The following is a 22,149-nucleotide window of genomic DNA, read 5'->3' on the forward strand; positions in this document are numbered from 1 at the left end:
CAGGCCTTGTGCCTCTAATAGAAAGGATTATATTGTAGTATGTGAAGGCACGTGGCCTAGTGGTTAGGTGTGTTGTACACATGATCATGAGATCATGGTTTCAATTCCCAAACCAGCCGTGTAATGTGTTCTTGACCAAAAAACACTTCATTTCATGTTGCTCCAATCCACTCAACTGTAAATAGCTAACCCTGTGATGGAGAACATCTCCCCTGATCAGGCGAGATGTTGGTCTGCTTGCCTTGCCAGCAGGGTGATGTCATTCGAAAGCTAAAACAATGCAAAGCGCATTGTGATGAGTGATGTATAACAACATCTGAGTCTGCTCAATCACATGACCACCACATGATGTTATATTATAAAGCTGCAAACAGACAGAATCATTTTCATGCCAGACAAAATGCTTAGCAGCATTTCACCTGCCTTTTCATTAGGGGTCCAAATTCTGCTGTGGTTGACTTTGTTTTTCATCCTTTAGGGGTTGATGAAATAAGCACTACTTGAGCACTGGGGTCGACGTAATCAACTATCCTTCTCCCCAAAAATTTCAGGCCTTGTGTCAATAGTAAAAACAATTATTATTACTGCCACCTTATTATTATTATTATTATTGTTTTCAAATTCCATCCGTTGCCAGTTCCGCCTGACTGGCCTTCATGCCGGTGGCACGTAAAAGCACCCACTACACTCTCGGAGTGGTTGGCGTTAGGAAGGGCATCCAGCTGTATAAACTCTGCGTCTCTATCTTAGCAGAAATTGGTGGATAAAGAAATCAAACTACATAAACAAATGGCAGCAAAACCGTCTAGAAATTTAATAACACTAACATATTCAGTAACAATAATAAATTTAATTTATCCTTGACAATTCTTCGTTTTACCAATTTTGAATATATTGCTCCCGTTTAAAACCTCTTACCTGCTTGACAATTGCATTTCTAGCTCTGCCTTGAAGGACTCACATTTTTATGCACAACGATGATATTAAACATCCATTAACAGCACTGTTTTCTTTCATGCATGGATAAATTTTTCATTATAGACCTTAATGGTCGTAAAGACACTATGTCAGTGGATAGACTAAAAAAGGCCTTCATAGAGAAAACTGTCCCTGTTCCCACTGCAGACGACACACACACAGCATTACAAACACGGCCCGCACACCCACCTTCACATTCCATGACTACCATTGGGATCAATCAGGTACCAGACAAGGATTCTGGATTATTTTTCCAGTTTTTTAAAATTAATTTTTGAGAGCAGTCGGATTCATTTTTAGTATTTCCGTTTGTGAGAGCAGATGAGTTTATTTCAGATATTCTCATTATCAGCCAAGTTGGTATCAAAAGGGTTAATGATAATAGCAAATATTCTGCTCAATACCACAGATTTGCATGTCAGCTGCTTGACCGTCACCTGTTGAGTATGTCCCTTAGTGGCTGACGATAGGTGCACCTCTGATCACGAGTAGAAGTAGTATGGAAGCATCACAGCCATGTGGTGAGCTGGCAGAATCGTTAGCACACTGGATGAATTACTTAGTGGTATTTTCACCTGTCGCTACATTCTGAGATCAAATTCCACTGAGGTTGACTTTGCCTTTTAGGATTGATAAATTAAGTACCAGTTGTATACTGGATCGAGCTTTTCGACCGGCCCCCTTCTTGAAAAATTTCAAGCCTTGTGCCCATAGTAGAAATTATTATTATTATTATTATTAGATAGATAGATCCATTAATTTGTCAGGCAAAATGCCTTGCAGCATTTCTTCTGGCACTTTATAATCTGAGTTCAAATCTTGCTTAAGATACAACTTTGCCCTTCATCCCTCAAGGGAATGGTTAAAATAAAGTACCATTCAAGTAATAGAGGAGATAGAATCGGTTAACTCCGTTCTTACAAGCACATGTTAAGGAAAAAGAAAGAATAAAAAATTTAGCAGTGGTTTTCATTGGCTCAAATCTTTTTCATCCAAATTTGTGAACTTTAAAATGTATCCTTGTAATCATTTATTCATGTTGTGTTCATTACTCTAGCAATTACATATTTAGAATTCCTTCTCAAATGACTGCATGGCTTCAGATTAGATTACAACAGTTCTATCGTGGGTCAGAAGACAACAGACATAAGGTCTGTAGGAGTGGTCATTACGTTGTGTTCTAATCAAGTTTATCATGCCCACCTCAAATGTGATCTCTGATGGAATGTACAAGACCAGTGGAGAAGAATTTAGCATTCTCAGGTTACTTCAACAATACAGACCATTTCCTTAACAAAATGATTCTTTGCTTACTGTTTCCTTGACAACACTGATTGTTTCCTTGACAACACAGATCTGACATGAGGCTCTCCTCAAATGCTACAGATTATTTGTGTTTTACATAACAAATATAATGTTTGTTACTCACAATTTCTGTGAAAGGGTCCTTGCTAACTTGATCAGTGCGTAAACACGAAATGGTTTGCTTCGCTGATGAGATTTCTGTGGACACTGTCCAGCTCAGACTTCTCCGGTGAAGACCGCTAGACCTAGTGACATTGTTTCAGAAGACACACAAACATACACCCACACACATATGCAATTGATGTTGGTGTGTTTACATCCCTGTGACTTAGTGGTTCGGCAAAAGAGACCAATAGAATAAGTACAAGGCTTACAAAGAATAAGTCTTGCAGTGAAATTGTTTGACTAAAGGCAGTGCTCCAGCATGGTTGCAGTCAAATGACTGAAACAAATGAAAGAATGAATATACATACATACATACAAATCATTCATACAAATGCACAAACATAATTGATATCTAACTGGTATATTCATAGCTTTTCATGCAGAAGCATTAAACTTCCCATTAAAATATGCTTGAGGAGTGTGTATAATCTTTTATACACATATTTTTCTATAAAGAATGTATAACTGCTGTGACCTGTTTCTGATAAAGGTACGCTACTTTGTCAAAATGATGCTGTGTCTCACTATTGTAACCAGCGTCAGCCTTGAGATCCTCCATAACATTCTGTGGAATCGGTTTCTGGTTTGAGTGCACAGGTAGAGAATGGTGCAGACTAGAGTGTTATGGAGCAGAATAGTAAATTGTACAGGGTACAGCAAAAATACCTTTGTAGATTTACTATGCTTGATAAATGTTTTGACGACAAACACAGAATTTTCATCCTTTCAAACCATGATAGTGAATGAAAGAAGACTGCAAAACATAAGCTATATGAAAACACCATTACCACCTGTCTAACTTAATTAGCGCCACACTAATGGCTATGTAAGATATGAGAGGTTTTTCTGCTGCACTCTGTACCATACTGAGGTACGTTCTTACAATTAGATGGATTGTACCAAGCTGTGTTGCTTACCTACACCTAAGGGGGATGGACCAAATTCTGGTATATTTCATCTGCCTGTAAATAAATAACTATCCTTACAGCTTGGGGATCTTTAGTGCTTTATAGTACTTATCTATAGCTAAGTGGCTGGTACCATGCTGTGATGCCCGCTGAGGTGAAGTGTACGGTGTTATGATTCCTTCTTACAATTAGATTTACTACATAGAAATATATTTTATTTGTTGGTCGATGATGATACATAGAATCATAGAATCAAAATGTAGAATCTAGTTGAATGAAGTAATCTATGCAAGAAAGTTCAGAGATTGGAAATGTAGAAATAACAGCTAAGTGGTGGTTTTCAGTCATGTGGCGTAGAGGAATAGATGGACATAGCAATGATGTGAACGGTTTCATCGACTAAGAAGCAAAGAGCTGGGCCAACAAGCTGTTTTTATTAATGGAACAGCTAGACATATTCTAAGAAACTTCCAAGAGAAACGCTAAGCTTCTTGAAGAATTAAGAGTCACGTCTCATGACACAGACGCTTCGGGAAACTTAGAAAAGGGAGGTTACTCTATAATCTTTCTTGCAAAGCAGTTCATTCAACTATCTAGCTATGTAGACCACTACAAATGAATCTCCTGGTGTTACCTACTTACAGTCTTGCCATATTACAGGACATTGATGGGGTTGTTATGCCTTGCTTTGAAAAACGGTTGGCTGGAGCAAGTAGAGAACTTCTTTATTATTTCCTTGTCCCAAAGAGTTACCGACTTTATACTGGGGGAATGCATTGAGGTGTTTAATGTTGAAGGAGGGTAAGCATAGTTTGGGAGTGCAGAGGCTAATGTGATGGTTATAGTGATGAAGGAGAGAGAGAGAGAAAGACTGACACACAGACAGACGAAAAGGTGAAGCAAATGTAAAAGGGTTACTCAATCGTTACCAATAGCAACCACACTGTTAGTATTTTCATGCACATCACACGAGCTGCTTATCATCTCCATCACAAATCTATTCAATACATTCATCTCTCTTGCTTCTGTTTCTCGTTATTCCAGATTATATTTCACCTCCCAGTCATTCTTTCCCCCTGAACTGTATCCCTCTGGTATTTCCTCCTCGGGGATTTTCCCTACTTGAATCCGACATATTAATTTACAAACTGGATATCAATTACAAACTGCATTAATTTTTGCTGATTCAGGAAGAAATGTTTGCAAAGGTCATATGTACTGTCCCTCTCCCACCCTTATCATCTTATAACAAAATTGAACCCACCCACCCCTGTTGTCTGCAAAAAGAGTAACACTGTCCCCTAGTTTCCTCTTAACCTATTAAACTGACAAAAATATGTGTGACCCTAATAATAAATTCTTTAATTCGATAAATTTTACTTTTCCTGTGTAAGATATGTAGTTCCTTCATAGGAAGCCTAATAAGCTTCATAACAGTTTCACCTCTGTCTGTCTGTTTGTCTCTCTCTCTCTCCCTCTCTCTCTCTCCCTCTCTCTCTCTCCCTCTCTCTCTGTGGCTATCCATCCATCTGTTCCTTCTTTCCTTCTTTTCTTCTGTTTTTCCCTTATCCCTGTATTTACTTTATGTATGTATGCATATTGTACATACATACATTCATAGATATGTATGTGTGTGTGTATATAAGCATAGTTTATATATACATACATACATAAATAAATAAATACAAATATAGAATAGTGGTACAATTAGGCACCAATGTTTACTGGAAATAGCAGTCAATAATTTTACACTATAGTACTGTTTCACTGTATGTGTGTATATATATATATATATATATATATATATATATGTTTCGTTTTTGTATTTGGTTTGCAAGATTCTTTATGTGAATTCGTGTGTTGAAGCATATTTTATTGTGTCTGGGGAGAGTCATTCTCTTTTAGTGCCTTATATTTAACACACTCATTTATGATATCCACTCATTTACTAATTTATTTCTTCTAAGATTTTCATTGTGTCTTGCAACCTTTTCAATAATCGTTGAAGAGTCAATGACTATCGAAGGGGTTGTAAGAGCCTTAGGAATACCACGCCAAAAAAAAAGACAATCTACATCTAGGATATACAAATGAGATCTATACTCTGCAGGCTGAATCATAGGCTTACCATTTTGTAGAGCAGTTCCTCCAAACATAAACTTCCGTCCTCAAAATATAAGACAGCCTCCTTTGTGCTGGTGACCTGGTCTACATTGTGAGACATAGCACAGCAGCAAAGTTGTTAGCGTTACTGTATGTACGAGATAAGGTAGACTGCAACCAAATGAGGAGAAAGTGTAAGACCTCTACGAGTCATGGACATGCTTACATGCATGCATACGCAGACACATGCACGTGTGCAGGCGTGCCTCCACATTGACACACACACACACACACACACACTCAGAGACATACATGCATACGCATATATAATGAGATATATATATATAAATATTTATATATGATGTGCCATCCAACCACTGTGGCAGGCTACGTTAATAAAAAAAAATGTCAGGTTATTGTTTAAGTTATTAGATGACATTCTTAGAATGCGACCAGCAGTTGTCAGTCATGCACTATTTAATTTAGGTCTCTATATATGTATATGTATACACACACCTAACAGCACATATAGGTACATATACATTATATATATATATATATATATATATATATATATATACATTATATATATATATATATATATATATATATATATATATATATATACATTATATATATATATATATATATATATATATATACATTATATATATATATATATATATATATATATATACATTATATATATATATATACATTATATATATATATACATTATATATATATATATACATTATATATATATATATATATATATATATATATATATATATATATAATGTATGTATATCAAATGGATGTGTTACAAAACTATTCTGCACATCCAATAACATATTCATTTTTACTTTTACTTGTTTCAGTCATTTGACTGTGGCCATGCTGGAGCACCGCCTTTAGTCAAGCAAATCGCCCCCCAGGACTTATTCTTTTGTAAGCCCAATACTTATTCTATCGGACTCTTTTTTTGCCGAACCGCTAAATTCCGGGGACGTAAACACACCAGCATCGATTGTCAAGCGATGTTGGGTGGGGGAGACAAACACAGACACACAAACATATACACACACATACTTATAAATATATATGATGGGCTTCTTTCAGTTTCCGTCTACCAAATCCACTCACAAGGCTTTGGTCAGCCTGAGGCTATAGTAGAAGAAACTCGGCCAAGGTGCCACAGAGTGAGACTGAACCCAGAACCCTGTGGTTGAGGTTTTGAGTTATTCTTGCATTCTCTTGTAGCTAAGAGATTCTCATGATGTGATTGCTTATTTTTAGAATGACATTTTAGGACAGGTATGAAAGGTCTTTCTGGCCTGTTTTAACATAAATCTGGTAGAATATTGAGGCCAGATATGGCCGGTTTGAAAGCTAAAGGGTTCAACTATTTTTTCCAATACCCTGACAATTCTGCCTATGGTGTTGTAGATGTTACCCCACCCCTCGCCAAAAAAAAAAAAACAGGATGATCTCAGTTCATAATGTTGTCCCGGGTGAGGTAGGGGTCAGTAGTCACAGTTGGAATGTTTGTTTGATCCTAAGTTTGTAAGTCTGTTTGTGGTCGACATCAGGCTAAACGAATATTATGTGGAACAGAAAATGGAACATGTTTTTCATCTTTGATTTGTGGCTGAAAACAGCTGGCATTTTCCTTTTCTTTTTTTCTGTCTTTGCACTTTGGAATGGAAACAATGTGAAAAAGAACAATAGCCAGGAAAGTGGCTTCTATGTGGTCACTTGAATTGCTAGAAATAGTAGTGACCCCCCCCCCTCTCCTTCGAATTACATCATACCATCTTGAAAAACAAAGGACTTGCATTGGCTAGCATGGTTTTAGTCATAGACATGAAATGTCTGAGAAGGGAACTGGATAATGATGACCGGAACGCTTCTGATTGTAGATCTGTTGGAGCTGACCTGAGGTTTGTCCAGGTTGATAACGATTTATTAACCCTTTTGATGCCAACCCACCTGAGGTTACCCCTGGTTCTCTATGGTAGCAACTTCATGTTTTAAAACAAATTTTTATTAAAACCTTCCATCAAACTTTCATATTAATTAATATTCCAAACACTAATTTAGTAAAAAGCACCTGTGAGGTGCCACATGAAAGCACCTGTGTGGTGTCAAATAAAAGTGCCTGTATGGCGTCATGCGACAGCGTCCATGTGAAAGTACCCATGTGACGCCACATAAAAGCACCCATATCGTGCCACGTAAAAATACCCGGTACATCTCCGTAAAGTGGTTGGTGTTGGGAGGGGCATCCAGCTGTAGAAACCATGCCAAATCAGACTGGAACTTGGTGCAGCTCCCCAGCTTACCAGCGCTGGTCAAGCTGTCCAACCCATACCAGCATGGACAAAGGACGTTAAATGACGATGATAATGATTTTCAGAATTAATTGAAACAAATGTTGTGTATTTCAACAGAAATCCAGTAACAAAAGGGCTAAAATGATCTAAATTAAAATCTTCCGTCAAAATTTCATGTTAATTTGTATTCCAAACATCAGAATAATGACAAAAGTTATTTTACTAAATTCTTTGTTATTTTCAAAATTAATTAAAACGAAGTCAGTGTATTTCAACAGAAATGTGATGACAAAAAGGATTAAAGAGATCTAAATTAAAAACTTCCCTTCAAAATTTCATGTTAATTTATGTTCCAAATACCAGCATTAATAATGACAAAGTTATTTTACTAAATTCTTTGTTATTTTCAAGAATTAGGGTCTCCGTCTTCCCCTCCCCCCTCTCTCTTTTCCTCCCCCTCCCCCCTCTCTCTTTTCCTCCCCCTCCCAGCAACTGTATCATTTTTTACTTGTTTCAGTCATTTAACTACAGCCATGCTGGAGCTCCGCCTTTAGTAAAAAAAAAATCGACCCCTGGACTTATTCTTTGTATACCTAGTATTTATTCCATCGGTCTCTTTTGCCGAACTACTAAGTTACAGGGACATAAATGCACCAGCATCGGTTGTCAAGTGATGGGGGGGGGGTACAAACACAGACACACACACACACACACACACATATATATATATATACACAACAGGCTTCTTTCAGTTTCCGTCTACCAAATCCACTCACAAGGCATTAATCAGCTTGAGTCTTTAAAAGAAGTCACTTACCCAAGGTGCCATGTAGTGGGACTGAACCCAGAACTATGTGGTTGGGAAGCAAACTCCATACCACACAGCCACAGTGCATGTTTTAACTTTTATTTATTTTAATTGTTTTTTTTTTCAGTTTAAAAGTGATTTTTGTACTTCAATACTTGAATATTCTAATAAGGTCACAACAACCATTGTATTTTGATTTATTCCATAGACTTTAGAAATAGTGAACAGCAATTTTTGGTAAACCTGATTCATTGCTTTAATGGTGTTAATTTAAAATACAAAAGGCCTCATTAATGACATTTGATTTTACAAGTTCAAACCTTGCTCGGAGCATCATACTTTGACCTCAAAATTGCTTTGTGCTAATTAACCCTTTTGATACTATATTTCTGTTGAAGTACACTGTTTTGGTTTTAATTATTAATGAAGAATTATTTAGCTGATGTTTAGAACATAAATTGTGGAGGCGTGTGGCCTAGTGGTTAAGGTGTAATCATCATGATCGTAAGATTGTGGTTTCGATACCTGGACCGGGCGAGGCATTGTGTTCTTGAGCAAAACACTTCATTTCACGTTGCTCCAGTCCACTCAGCTGGCAAAAATGAATAACGCTGTGATGGACTGGCGTCCCGTCCAGCTGGGGAACACATACGCCATTGAAACCGGGAAACCGGGCCCATGAGCCTGGCTAGGCTTTAAAAAGGCGCATTTATTTTTTTTTTTTATTTTAGAACATAAATTAGCATGAAATTTTGGTGTATTTCAACAGAAATATAGAATTTCGTAAAATAACTTTGTCATTGTTAGTAGGCTGGTGTCTGGAACATAAATAAACATGAAATTTTGATAAAAGGCTTTAGTTTACATCATTTTCTTCCGATACCACATTTCTGTTGAAAATACAATTGCTTTTGTTCAAAATTAATTAAAAAAATAATAAAGAATTTAGTAAAATAAGTTCGTGATTTATTAAGTTGGTGTCTGGAACATAAATTAGCAAGAAATTTAACACTTTCATTATTATATTTCTGCTGAAATACGTTATCTTTGTTACAATTAATTTTCAAAATAATGAAGAATTAGTAAAAATATCTTTTATCATGCAAAGTCGTGATTATCAAATTACACAGTTAAGGATACAGATGTCGTTAAAACACTTTTGTCATTATTAAGTTTGTACATGAGACAAATTAACATGGAATTTTGATGAATGATTTTAATTTAGGTCACTTTAAAACAGGAAGTTTGTAGGATAGAACCCAAGACTGTCTCAAGTGGGTTGCTATCAAGAGGATAAATTTAGTCAGATTTGTATGGCAGAAGATAAATTTCCCACATATCCATCAGTTGGTTGGTATTTGGAAAGCCAGCCAGCTGTCTCTTTTTCCATGTTTGCATGGGTTTAGATGGAGTTTATTCGAAGTATGGAGCTTGGCTCAGTGGCTAGTGTTGAGCTCGCAATCATGAGGTAGTGAGTTCAATTCCTGGACTGGGGTGTGTGTTGTGTTCTTGAGCAAGACACTTTATTCCACATTGCTCCAGTTAACTCAGCTTTAGAAATGAGTTGTGACATCACTGGTGCCAAACTGTATCAGCTTTTGACTTTTCCTTGGATAAACACCGACAAACACACACGCGTGCATGTGTGTGTATATATATATATATATATATATATATATATATCGTCATTTAACGTCCATCTTCCATGCATGCATGGGTAGGACGGTTGACAGGAGCTGGCCAGGTAGATGACAACCCCAGGCCACTGTGTCTGTTTTGGCACGAGTTTTACAGCTGGATGCCCTTCTTTCAGTTTCTGTCTACCAAATCCACTCTCAAGGCTTTGGTCAGCCCGAGGCTTTAGTAGAAGACACTTGCCCAAGGTAGGACTGAACCCAGAACCAAATGTCTTAACCACACAGCCACTCCTGCATCTAAACCCATCAGGACTATGAACCTTGCTCCCTCTAAATATAATTGTTCTGACGACCAATAAACGGGTCCCTCTCGTTTACAGAACGTACAATCAGTTCATTCTGCTAATCCCTTTAAGATATTAATTAGTAAATAAATAAATATTTATCTTTAAGCTGGAGTAGCTTGTAGGATATTGCACTGGATGGAAACGTTGGGCAGGGGATTATGTTGTATAGGGGATAAAATCTGTGAGAAAAAAGTCACAAGGGATTAATAAGGGATCAGCTTAAAAGCTCTCATACGTAAGGACTTGAAGAACTCACAGGTGAAGAGGGGCCATTTAAATAATAATGACTATATTAGTGATGATGATGGATAAGATAATGGTAGATGTTTTGGTGGTGGTGGTGGCGAGGATGATGATGAGGAGGAGGAGGAGGAGGAGGAGGGTGGCAGCAAATGTGTTGATGATGTAGGTGATGGTGCTGATGATGATGCTGGGGTAGGTTGTGGCAATGGTGGTGATTAAAGTTAGATGATAAATGAATTAATGTATTTATAGTGATTATGGTTAACATATGTCTTGTGATGTTGTCAAGGAACCCCACCCACAAAATATTGGTTTCTTAGACTCTGTGGGTGTGTTATGTGTGTGTGTGTGTGTGTGTGTGTGTGTATGTGTGTATATATATATATATATATATATATATATATATATATATATATATATGTGTGTGTGTGTCTGTTGATTTCCATATTGATATGTGTGTACACGAGCATGTATATGTGCATGTGTGTGTGTAACAGGGTGCTTGTTTTCATCTCTGTGTGTGTATGCGTCTATGTATGCTTGTACATATGTATATTTCTGTATGAATATGTATGTATATGTATTCCTATGTGTGTGTATGTGTGGTATATGTGTATTTGTATGTTTGTGTGTGTATATGTATATAGGTTTATGTGTGAATATGTATGTTTGTTTATGTATATCTGCGTGTGTGTATATGCATGTTGATGTGTGAAAGAGTGTAAATATATATTGTATGTGTATGTATGTATATTTGTGCATGAATATGTTTATGTATGAATATGTATGTCTATGTGTATATGCATGTTTGTGTATGTGTAAATGTATATGTGGTATGTATATGTATGTATGTATGTGTGTGTATACATATATTTATATATATATATGTCTAGCACTGTATGTGTGTGCCTGTGTTATGTTACGTCTGCATGTGTGTTATTCGAGACCAGGATTTCCTATTCTGTTTCCCCTCTCTCTTTCTTTCTCTCACTCCCCACCCCCACCATTCTTTCATATCCAACCCAACCCTTCATCAATATTACACCCACCCCGCCCCGCCCACACACTATAGAAAACTGGTCATCATCTCAATGATGTGTCATCTGCCCATGACAAAGTCATGTGATGTGTCGGCCTGGACATCGCCATTGCTGCCAAGCAGCATCCCTGTTATATAATTAAAAAAACAAAAAAACAAGAACAGTTGCTATGGAGACAGACACAAGAACCTCAAGCTGCTGACTGGATCGGTGGTAGGGTGGAGGGGCATGGCAGAGGGGACGGCATGAGGTTAGGGTTAGGGCGAGTGTTGCTTGATGAGGAAGAGAGATCTATTGAGCAAGATAATTGAACCCATTATGAGTCACTCAACCGATCAGCTTTGAGTTCGTGAGGTACTCTCAAATGAGTCACACATTTACACTCCACTCGGTCAGATTTCAGGCAGAATCTTGTGTTTATAGGGTTCATGTACACAAGCAATACATACAATTCCGCCATATTTATAGGTGCCCCAGTGGTTGTGTGATAAGAAGCTTGCTTCCCAACCACATGGTTCTGGGTTCAGTCCCACCGCATGACACCTTGGCCAAGTTTCTTCTACTATAGCCTCAGACTGACCAAAGCCTTGTGAGTGGATTTGGTAAACAGAAACTGAAAGAAGCCCGTTGTCTATATATATATATATATATATATATATATATATATATATAGTGGAGGCACAATGGCCCATTGGTTAGGGCAGCGGACTCACGGTCATAGGATCGCGGTTTCAATTCCCAGACTGGGCGTTGTGAGTGTTTATTGAGCGAAAACACCTAAAGCTCCACGAGGCTCCGGCAGGGGATGGTGGCGAACCCTGCTGTACTCTTTCACCACAACTTTCTCTCACTCTTACTTCCTGTTTCTGTTGTGCCTGTAATTCAAAGGGTCAGCCTTGTCACACTGTGTCATGCTGAATATCCCCGAGAACTATGTTAAGGGTACACGTGTCTGTGGAGTGCTCTGCCACTTGCACGTTAATTTCACGAGCAGGCTGTTCTGTTGATCGGATCCACTGGAACCCTCGACATCATAAGAGATGGAGTGCCAACAACATATATATATATATATATATATATATATACACACACACACACAACGGGCTTCTTTCAGTTGTGTGTGTGTGTGTATATATATATATATATATATATATATATATAGACAACGGGCTTCTTTCAGTTTCTGTTTACCAAATCCACTTCGAAACTGCCTCCACAAATTCTATCCAATCCATGCAAAGCATGAAAAAGCAGGTGTTAAAGCAACGATGACGACAACGTCATCATCATCATTTGACATCCGTTTTTCCATGCTGGCATGGGTTGGATGGTCTGAGAGAGTTTGATGAACTGCAGAGTTATATAAAGACCAACCTTCAGGTCAGCTTTGGCATGCGTGACTACAATAAACCGACTGCAAACCAAATACAGGCGCTTCATGAATGGTAAACATTGACAATAAATAAACAATAGAAAACTGTCAGATATAGAGGACAACAGGTGTGAACAGCTATCCATATTGTAGAGAACAGTTGTGAAACAGTGAACGATTGTGTCAGAGAGTGTGAGGGTCATAAATAGTGAACAGTGGTTGTTAACAGTGAACAACAGGTTTAAATAACGGACAGTGAATAAAGATGCCATGAGGGAACAAAATAATTATAGTACGAGCTATAAATCAATAATACAGAACTGGAGAGATAAATCACTAATCCAGAGATTATATATGTATATATACATACACAGACATTTACACAACTGCTTTCCATGTATGTATGTGTGTGTGTGTGTGTGTGTGCGTATGTATGAATATATATGTCTGTGTGTATATTTATATACACACATACTTATATACATGTATGTATGTATGTATATATGCGTGCATGTGTGTGTGTATATATATATATATATATATACATACACACACATACACTTATATATGTACACATACTAATCTACTTAGTTAAGAAACCATGTTTAGACAAGTTCTAATGACTCACACACACACACAATCACATGTTCACACACCAAGAAACATATGCTCCCATAACATTACACTGACATACACACATTCCTAAATCACATATAGAGAAACATTCATGGGTACACACACACACACACACACACACACACACACACATATTTTATCATCCAAATTTAAACCACTGACCACTTTGAGTTATTTCTCTTAGATTGTTTTGATTACATGACTGTGTGGTAAGAAGCTTGCTTCCCAACCACATGGTTTCAGGTTCAGTTCCACTGTGCAGCACCTTGGGCAAGTTTCTTCTATTATAGTGCCAGGACTGACCAATATCTTGTCAGTGAAACTGGAAGACAGAAACTGTGTGAAGTTCCATCATGTGTGTGTGTGTGTGTACGCATGTGTGTGCATATGTGTGCGCAGGTGTGGGCACGCATGTGCACACGCACATGTGCATGTATGTGTATGTTTGTTCCCGCACCACCACTTGACAACCGGTGTTGGTGTATTTGCATCCCTTTAACTTAGTAGTTCAACAAAAGAGATCGAGTACCAGGCCCAAGAAATATTAAAAAATAAATACTGGGCTCAATTTGTTCGAATACACGTTTCAAGGTGGTGCTCCAGCTTGGCCACAGTAAAACAAGTAAAAGATAGATATCCACATCTTTTACGTTTTACAAGTTTCAATCATGCACCTTCACCCTTTAAAGGTACAAGTATAGTTCCCTTCTCGAGTCATGCCGATTGATAAGGGCCGGTTTCCCTGTTTCTATGATGTCTATATTCCCCACCTGGATAGGATACCAGTCCTTCGCAGGGTTACTCACTTTTGCCAGCCGAGTGGACTGGAGCAACGTGAAATGAAGAGTTTTGCTCAAGAACACAATGCATCGCCCGGTACAGGAATCGAAACCACAATCTTAAGATCATGAGTCCAGCACCCTAACTACTAAACCATATGCCTCCACCTAGGTGCTCTGTTGGTGCAACTGGCACAGGTGGTTTTTATGTGGCATTAGTACAGGTGCTGCTTATGCGGTGCCGGCACAGGTACACTTTATGTGACGCTGGCATGAGCACCTAGTACATAGCGTCAGCACAGGTCCTTTTTACGTGGCACCAGTACCCCTTGGTTCACCGAGTGGTTGCAAGGCAAGGACATTTCAGCTGAGAGAGGGAAAGGCACCAAGAGCAATGGCTGTGTGCCAGGCAGGAGGCTGGTTAGCATATGATTGAGGGCCGGGGATATCCATCTTACTACAGAGGGGGAGAAGATATTTGGCTAACCCAGTAGGACAAGGAAGCGGAGAGAAGTGAGAGAAAGACAGACCAAGGAATATTCATTTATTCTTTTATTCGTTTCAGCCATGCGGCCGTGGTCATGCTGGAGCATACTCTCTTTACTCTTTACTTGTTTCAGTCATTTGACTGCGGCCATGCTGGAGCACCACCTTTATAGTCGAGGAAATCGACCCCAGGACTTATTCTTTGTAAGCCTAGCACTTATTCTATCGGTCTCTTTTTGCCGAACCGCTAAGTTACGGGGACGTAAACACACCAGCATCGGTTGTCAAGCGATGTTGGGGGGGGGGGGGACAAACACAGACACACATGTCTAATTTATTAAATAAATTTGATATACTATGTCAAATAGTATCAAGATTACAACCATTTTTGTCACCATCTCAAGTGTTGCTTCCAGAGCAGCAGGGATCAATACCACCAGGAAATGGCTCTGGGTTTCTCATTGGCTCACATCACAGTATGGCATCATACTCTTGTTTTCTCCCCCCACCCACCCACCCACCACCACCTGTCATCATCTGTGCAGCCACTGCACCAAAATGGGTGCAGCTATAAACACTTAACGCTTGCAGCATCCACATTTGTTTTACTATCGGTTGAGTAACCTGCATATATATATATATATATATATATATATATATATATCCTATTCATCTTCACACCACTCCTCTGTTGGAAAATAGTCACTGTAGAGGTGAGAGGAGTTGTCATCAAGGTAGTAGCAATAGCAAAATAGTGGTGGTGACAGCGGAGGTGGTGGTGGTAGTAGTTGTTGTTAAACAGCTGATGTCAGCCAGGTATTGAGGTCAGGTTTACAATAAAATCTGGTGGCGTGAATTTAATAATTGCATCTTAGGTTATTTTTTTAGATTGTTTTGAAATCAATAGGAATTATTCACCCACTTTCAGGTCTCTCTCTCTCTCTCTCTCGCCCCTCTCTCTTTCTCTCCCCTCTCTTTCTTTCTTTCCCCTCTCTGTTTCTGTCTTTCTTGTGTTTTTCTGTGTGTGTGAGTGTATGTATGTATATGTGTGTGTGTATGTTTCTCACCCTGTCTCATCTCATCTTGTCAGACTGCCTGTTCAGCTAAATGGGTGTCTCTCTCTCTCTCCCACTGTTTCTCTGTCCCTCCATGTCTCACTTTTTCTGTCTGCTTCTCTCTCTCTCTCTCTCTCTCGTTCTTTCTTTCTTACTCTCAAAGGCTGCCTGTGCATCCATTCCTGTCTATCTCTTTCTCTCTTTGTCTACTTGTTTGTTTGTCACTCCTACCTTAATTATCAAATCTCTTTCATACACACATTCTATAGGTGTACCTCCCCCTCTCTCTCATATATATATATATGTGTGTGCGTGTGTGTGTATATACATAACATGCAGATAGATAGATAGATAGATAGATAAATAGACAGACAGATGTGAATGCATGTGGGTCTGTTTGTCTATGTACAGTACATACACATTCTATAGGTGTATCTATGTGTTTATATATAAAAAAAAACAACACACACACACACACACACATGCAGGTAGATGGATAGGTATAACAGAGTGAGATAGATAAAGATAGATAGAAACCAACAGACAGACAGACAGACAGATGAAGTGTCATGAGTGCAGGAAGTGAACCATGGATTCGAACAAGTGATAATCCGAGGGAGTTATATACTTCAAATGTTTGGTAGTAATTTTATACGACGGATGAGATCAGTTACTGATTGGCAAAACTGATGGACAAAATGCTTGGCAATGTTTAATCCTGTGTCTTTATGTTCTGAGTTTAAATCTTACCAAGATTAAGATTTTGCTTTTCATCTTCTCGGGGCTAATTAATTAATACCAGTTTTGTACTAGGGTTGATATTAGCAACATTGGCAGAATCTTCAAAGTGTGACACAAAATGTCTTGCTTTGTTAAGTTGCTTCTCTGTGCTCTGTGGGTTCAATTCCTATGACGATTGACATTTTGCCTTTCATCTTCTTGGGACCAAATAATACCAATTTTATACAAGGGTCAACATAAGCAACATTAGTAATGTCGTAGAAGTGTCACAAGAAATGCCTTGCAGTATTTTTGTCAGGGTTTAATCAAATCCCCTCCGATGAGTGAAAATCCCACTCAAATGGGCTTTTATCTATCATCATTCTTCAATCTTTAATCCATTCCATGTCATGTCATCCATCAGTTTGCCCTTGCCGATCATGTCTACAGCTAGGTTTCCAGCATTTAGCATCATGGCAGCCCTTTCAGTCACATTTCAGATCACTTATTTTTACACACTGTTGCCATGTCAACTTAGTCCTATCCTCCACTTGTTTGTCACCATGAGCTTTTCACTCCAGGTCCCCCTCTCTGCTGGTCTCTTTCTTTTACCCATTCTCAATACCTGACCCAGCCACCCTAACCTTCATGTCCCCCCCCCCCATCACCTTTAGTTCCTTCTCTCCCGTTTCCCTAAATATTAGTGATTCATTCTAGAAATACTGTTTGCAGGATAACGGTGTAGACACCTTGGATGGAAACAGATCCGGTGACATCATAACTGATGTCACTGCCATAGACAACAACAACAACAACAACAACAAGCAGACATACAAACTGTAGGCTGGAGTTTCAGTTATTATACTGATGTGTGTTTGTGTACAAACGTTGGTAGCCATCATCATCATCATCATCATTTGTAACAGCAGCAGCAGCAGCAGGTTGGAGACTTGCCCAAACCAAAACAACACTTCCATGCCAGAAGTCTTGATCAAGTGATATGGCATGAATGTCTGGCTTAGGCTCCAGACACATTGATCTTCTGTTAACTGAAATATCTTATCTGTACACATCATGACATCATGGAGGATAACAGTAGTTTGCTAATTGAATTGGTTGATGCTGGCCTTTGAAACTCCGATGTCTGTTCATCCGCATAGCATCTATTTTATCCACACAGCATCTAGTGGTGTTCGTCATTGATTCAGTAAATTTGTTTGCTGAAATAGTTAACGTCATGAGGTATCCTGATTGAATGATGAGGCATAAATGTCTGGTCTGTGCTTTAGTCACATCAGTCTTTCATCAACCTCTTGCAGACAGATTTAGTACGGAGTCTGTGCTGTGCACCCAGTAGTAAGTCCATTCAGTAACTACATAATTCTTCATAGAAGGAATTTTTACAGTGTATTTACCAATTCTTCTCAGTGTGGTGGATTTGAAAACATGGTGCCACACAGAGCAAGACATCACACCGTATTTCAATGTGGTCAGTATTGCTTCCTGTCTGCAAAAGCTCAAATATCTCATTTGTGTATGCCACGACTACAAATGATATCAGTTGTTTGCTAATTAAACTGATTGATTCTAGCAATTGACAGTTTGTTGTCTGCTCATCTGCTCAGCCTCAAGAGATATTCATCACTGTTTCAATAAATTCATTTGCTGAAAGGGTTCTGTTGTGGTGGACACACCCAGGCGAGAAGTGGGCTGGTCAACTACTAACAAATAGTGGACTGACACAGTCAGTAGTATCGGTCGGCGAAGGTATGCCGTTTGGACCATTCCCGTAGAGACGACGGAATACGTTGTCATCATGGGACATATCAGAGGCGACGACGGTTCAGACAATATCATCACTGGGACATATCAAGTTCACATCCCCCGATGTCCTGATCAAGCAATGCAGCATGAATGTCTGATCCTGGTTTTAGTCACATCAGTCTTCCTGTAACTGAAATATCTGAACTGGTTGGTCCTGGTCATCGATAGTTTCTCGTCTGTCCATCTGCTCAGCGTTCAGTGATATTCTTCATTAATCTAATGAAGTCATTTGCCAAAATAGGTCACGTCCACCCTGCTGCATCACATGATTTCAACATACCCTGGCTCAGGAAGGTCTGTGTTACGTAAAACATAGGTGGGACCTGGACAGGTGCTTCTACTCTGGGTCAGTGTAGACCTGTGAACTTTAGTGGCAAAGAGTTGGTTCCTCATTCCTCAAACCCCCGAAACTAACCAAACCAGAACTCTTCTACTGGATGAGTTTAAAATCTACCTAATTTCGTTCTAGCTTTTCCAATTCTAAAATCACAGACATGGCTTAAGAAGCTTGTTTCCCATCCACGTGGTAAATTCCTAGTAGAAACCAGTGAAACAAACTTGCTTGTATATATACAGAGTCAGTTAGAATAATAGTTTAGAACAACATTTTCAGGATAAAAAGCAAAAAAAAGCATAAATTACATTTATACTTCATAATTTGTGCTCAACAGCTGTTTCAATGGCATAAAACATCGTTATGGAATTACATAGTTAAAATACATAATTAATTGGTTAATTCAGATGCGTGTTTTACCCATGTGGTTAAGTGGATGTAATAGTTCGAAAAATGTGCCACCCCTGCCTCCCTCTCTCTCTCTCTCTCTCTCTCTCTCTGTCGCTTCTCCCTCTTTAATCTAAACAAAATTTAAGTCTTTCTTTCTTCACATTTGACATCTGAACTGCTGATGTTTGACCCTTTCACTATCTTTCCTTTTATATTTTGCAGCTTCAGATTTGGGACACTGCTGGCCAGGAGAGATTTCGGACAATCACACAGAGTTATTACAGAAGTGCCAACGGTGTGATCATTGCTTACGATGTGACAAAACGATCTTCATTCGACAATATTCCACGGTGGTTGGAAGATGTAAAGAAATATGCAGGATCAAACATAGTACAACTAATTTTAGGTGAGTTTGTGCTTCCATAATTAACAGCTGAGCTGGTGATCCATGGCCAGTTTAGTTATACTTTAGTATTATCATATTAAAGAGTTAAGCTGGTGTTAATATGTTTAATAATAAGTTTGTATTATTATATTCAATAGATTAGTGCTTACATATTTAATAAGTTAGCATTCCATTTTGAATAACAAGTTTGGGCAAGTGTCTTTGATTATAGCCCTGGGTTGACCAAAGTCTTGAGAGGATTTGGTAGGCGGAAACTGAAAGAAACCCATCATATACATTCATGCACACAAGCATACACAGACAGACACACCAAAGCCTTGTGAATGGATTTGGTAGATAGAAACTGAAAGAAATCTATAGTGTGTGTGTGTTTATATATCATCATCGTCGTTTAATGTACATCTTCCATGCATGTAGGGGTAGGATAGTTCATAGGAGCTTGCCAGCCTATACGACTGTGTCTGTTTTGGCAGGGTTTTTATGGCTGGATGCCCTTTCTAATACTAACCACTCTGCAGAGTGGACTCAGTGCTTTTTATGTGGCACTAGCACAGGCGAGGTTAGTTTTGGCATGGGTTGGACAGTTTGACCAGGAGCTGGCAAGCCAGAGGTCTGCACCAATCTCCAATCATCCGTGTGGCATGGTTTCTACACCTGGATGCCCTTCCTAATGCCAGCCACATTACAAAGTGTACTGGGTGCCTTTTACGTGGTGCCAGCACCATGCAAAAGATAGAAATGGATGGGGGATTAATATAGGCGGCAGGAAGTGGGGGAGAGTGATGTGAATCTGAGAAAGCTTGACTTGAAGACGACGGTTATATTACATGAATACTTAAGCTATGACCCCTGTGTGACGGTGTCCCTTTAAACAACCACTAACCTTATTATTTTGCAGGAAACAAACAAGATTTAGAACATCTACGAGAAGTAAGTGTCGCTGAAGCTAAAGCATACGCACAACATTGCTCCATGTTGGATGCCATTGAGACCAGCGCTAAAGAAAATACCAACATTGATGAAGCATTTCTACGTATGGCTAAGGTAAACATGTGCTTGTTTTGTTAAGTGTTGTTGTTGAAGGTTGTGAGCTGGCAGAATCATTAGCACATTGGCAGTGAGCTGGTAGAATCGTTAGCACGCTGGACAAAATGCTTAGCAGTATTTCATCTGTCTTTACGTTCTGAGTTCAAATTACGCCGAGGTCGACTTTGCCTTTCATCCTTTTGGAGTCGATAAATTAAGCACCAGTTGAACCCTGGGGGTTGATGTAATTGATTGCCCCTCCCCCAAAATGTCAGGCCTTGCGCCTATAGTAGAAAGGATTGTTATTATTTCAGGCCTTGTGCCTTTAACAGAAATAATAATAATTATTATTATTATTATTATTATTAAGGCAGTGAGCTGACAGAATCATTAGCATGCCAGGCAAAATGCTTAGCGGCATTTCATCTGTCACTACGTTCTGAGTTCGAATTCTGCCGAGGTCGACTTTGCCTTTCATCATTTCAGCATCAATAAAATAAGTACCAGTCATGTGCTGGGGCCAATGTAATCGACTTGCCTTGCCCCTCAAAAACTGGTGGCCCTTTGCCAAAATTTAACACCGTTATTATCGTTAGTTGTTGTTGTTGCTGTTTTTTTTTGTTGTTGATTGATTGATTCATTAAACTCTGTAATTAACATTTTTTTGTCTTTTTCTTTCTTCCTTTGACTATCGCCTACAACCACCACCACCACCACCACCATCACCAACAACAACAACAATAACAACAACAACACCAACACCAATGACATTGCAGGATTTGAAGAAGAGATTTGGTGGTGAGAACAGCCTGGAAAACGGTCCTGGCGGCAAAATAAACTTGAACACACGTACAGTTAAAAGCGGAGGATGCTGTGGCAGTGGAAATTCTTGATGTAGAACAGATCTCTTATACCTTCTGCATCATCAGCATTAGCATCATCATCATCATCGTCATCATCGTCATCATTATCGTGATCGCTACCAGCACCACCACCACTATCATCATCATCATTGTTGTTCCTGACATCATCACCAATGTCATGGTCAAACATCAACTTTGTCAATGATACTAATGCCAGCATCATCATCATCATCGTTTTCATTACCAGCATCAATCATACTCATCATAATTATTATTATTATTATTATTATTATTACACCGGACAAAATGCTTAGCAACATTTCACCTGTTGCTACTTTCTGAGTTCAAATTCCATTGAGGTCGCTTTTGCCTTCCATCCTTTCGGGGT

General features: G+C 38.8%; 1 protein-coding gene across 1 annotated transcript in view; it reads left to right on the top strand.

Annotated features, from left to right (window-relative positions):
- Positions 1 to 22,149, top strand: part of LOC106881982 (ras-related protein Rab-43) — a 37,669-nt gene that overhangs the window by 13,440 nt on the left and 2,080 nt on the right. Inside the window, exons 2-4 of the mRNA XM_014932516.3 lie at positions 19,689 to 19,872; positions 20,771 to 20,916; positions 21,675 to 22,149. The exon at positions 21,675 to 22,149 is cut by the window's right edge and continues 2,080 nt beyond it. Coding sequence (XP_014788002.1) covers positions 19,689 to 19,872; positions 20,771 to 20,916; positions 21,675 to 21,791 — 447 coding nt within the window. The 3' untranslated portion in view covers positions 21,792 to 22,149. The remainder of the gene's footprint in view (positions 1 to 19,688; positions 19,873 to 20,770; positions 20,917 to 21,674) is intronic.

The sequence above is a fragment of the Octopus bimaculoides genome, chromosome 25 (assembly GCF_046866305.1).
Source record: "Octopus bimaculoides isolate indiv1 chromosome 25, ASM4686630v1, whole genome shotgun sequence".
In the NCBI taxonomy this organism is placed as follows: domain Eukaryota; kingdom Metazoa; phylum Mollusca; class Cephalopoda; order Octopoda; family Octopodidae; genus Octopus; species Octopus bimaculoides.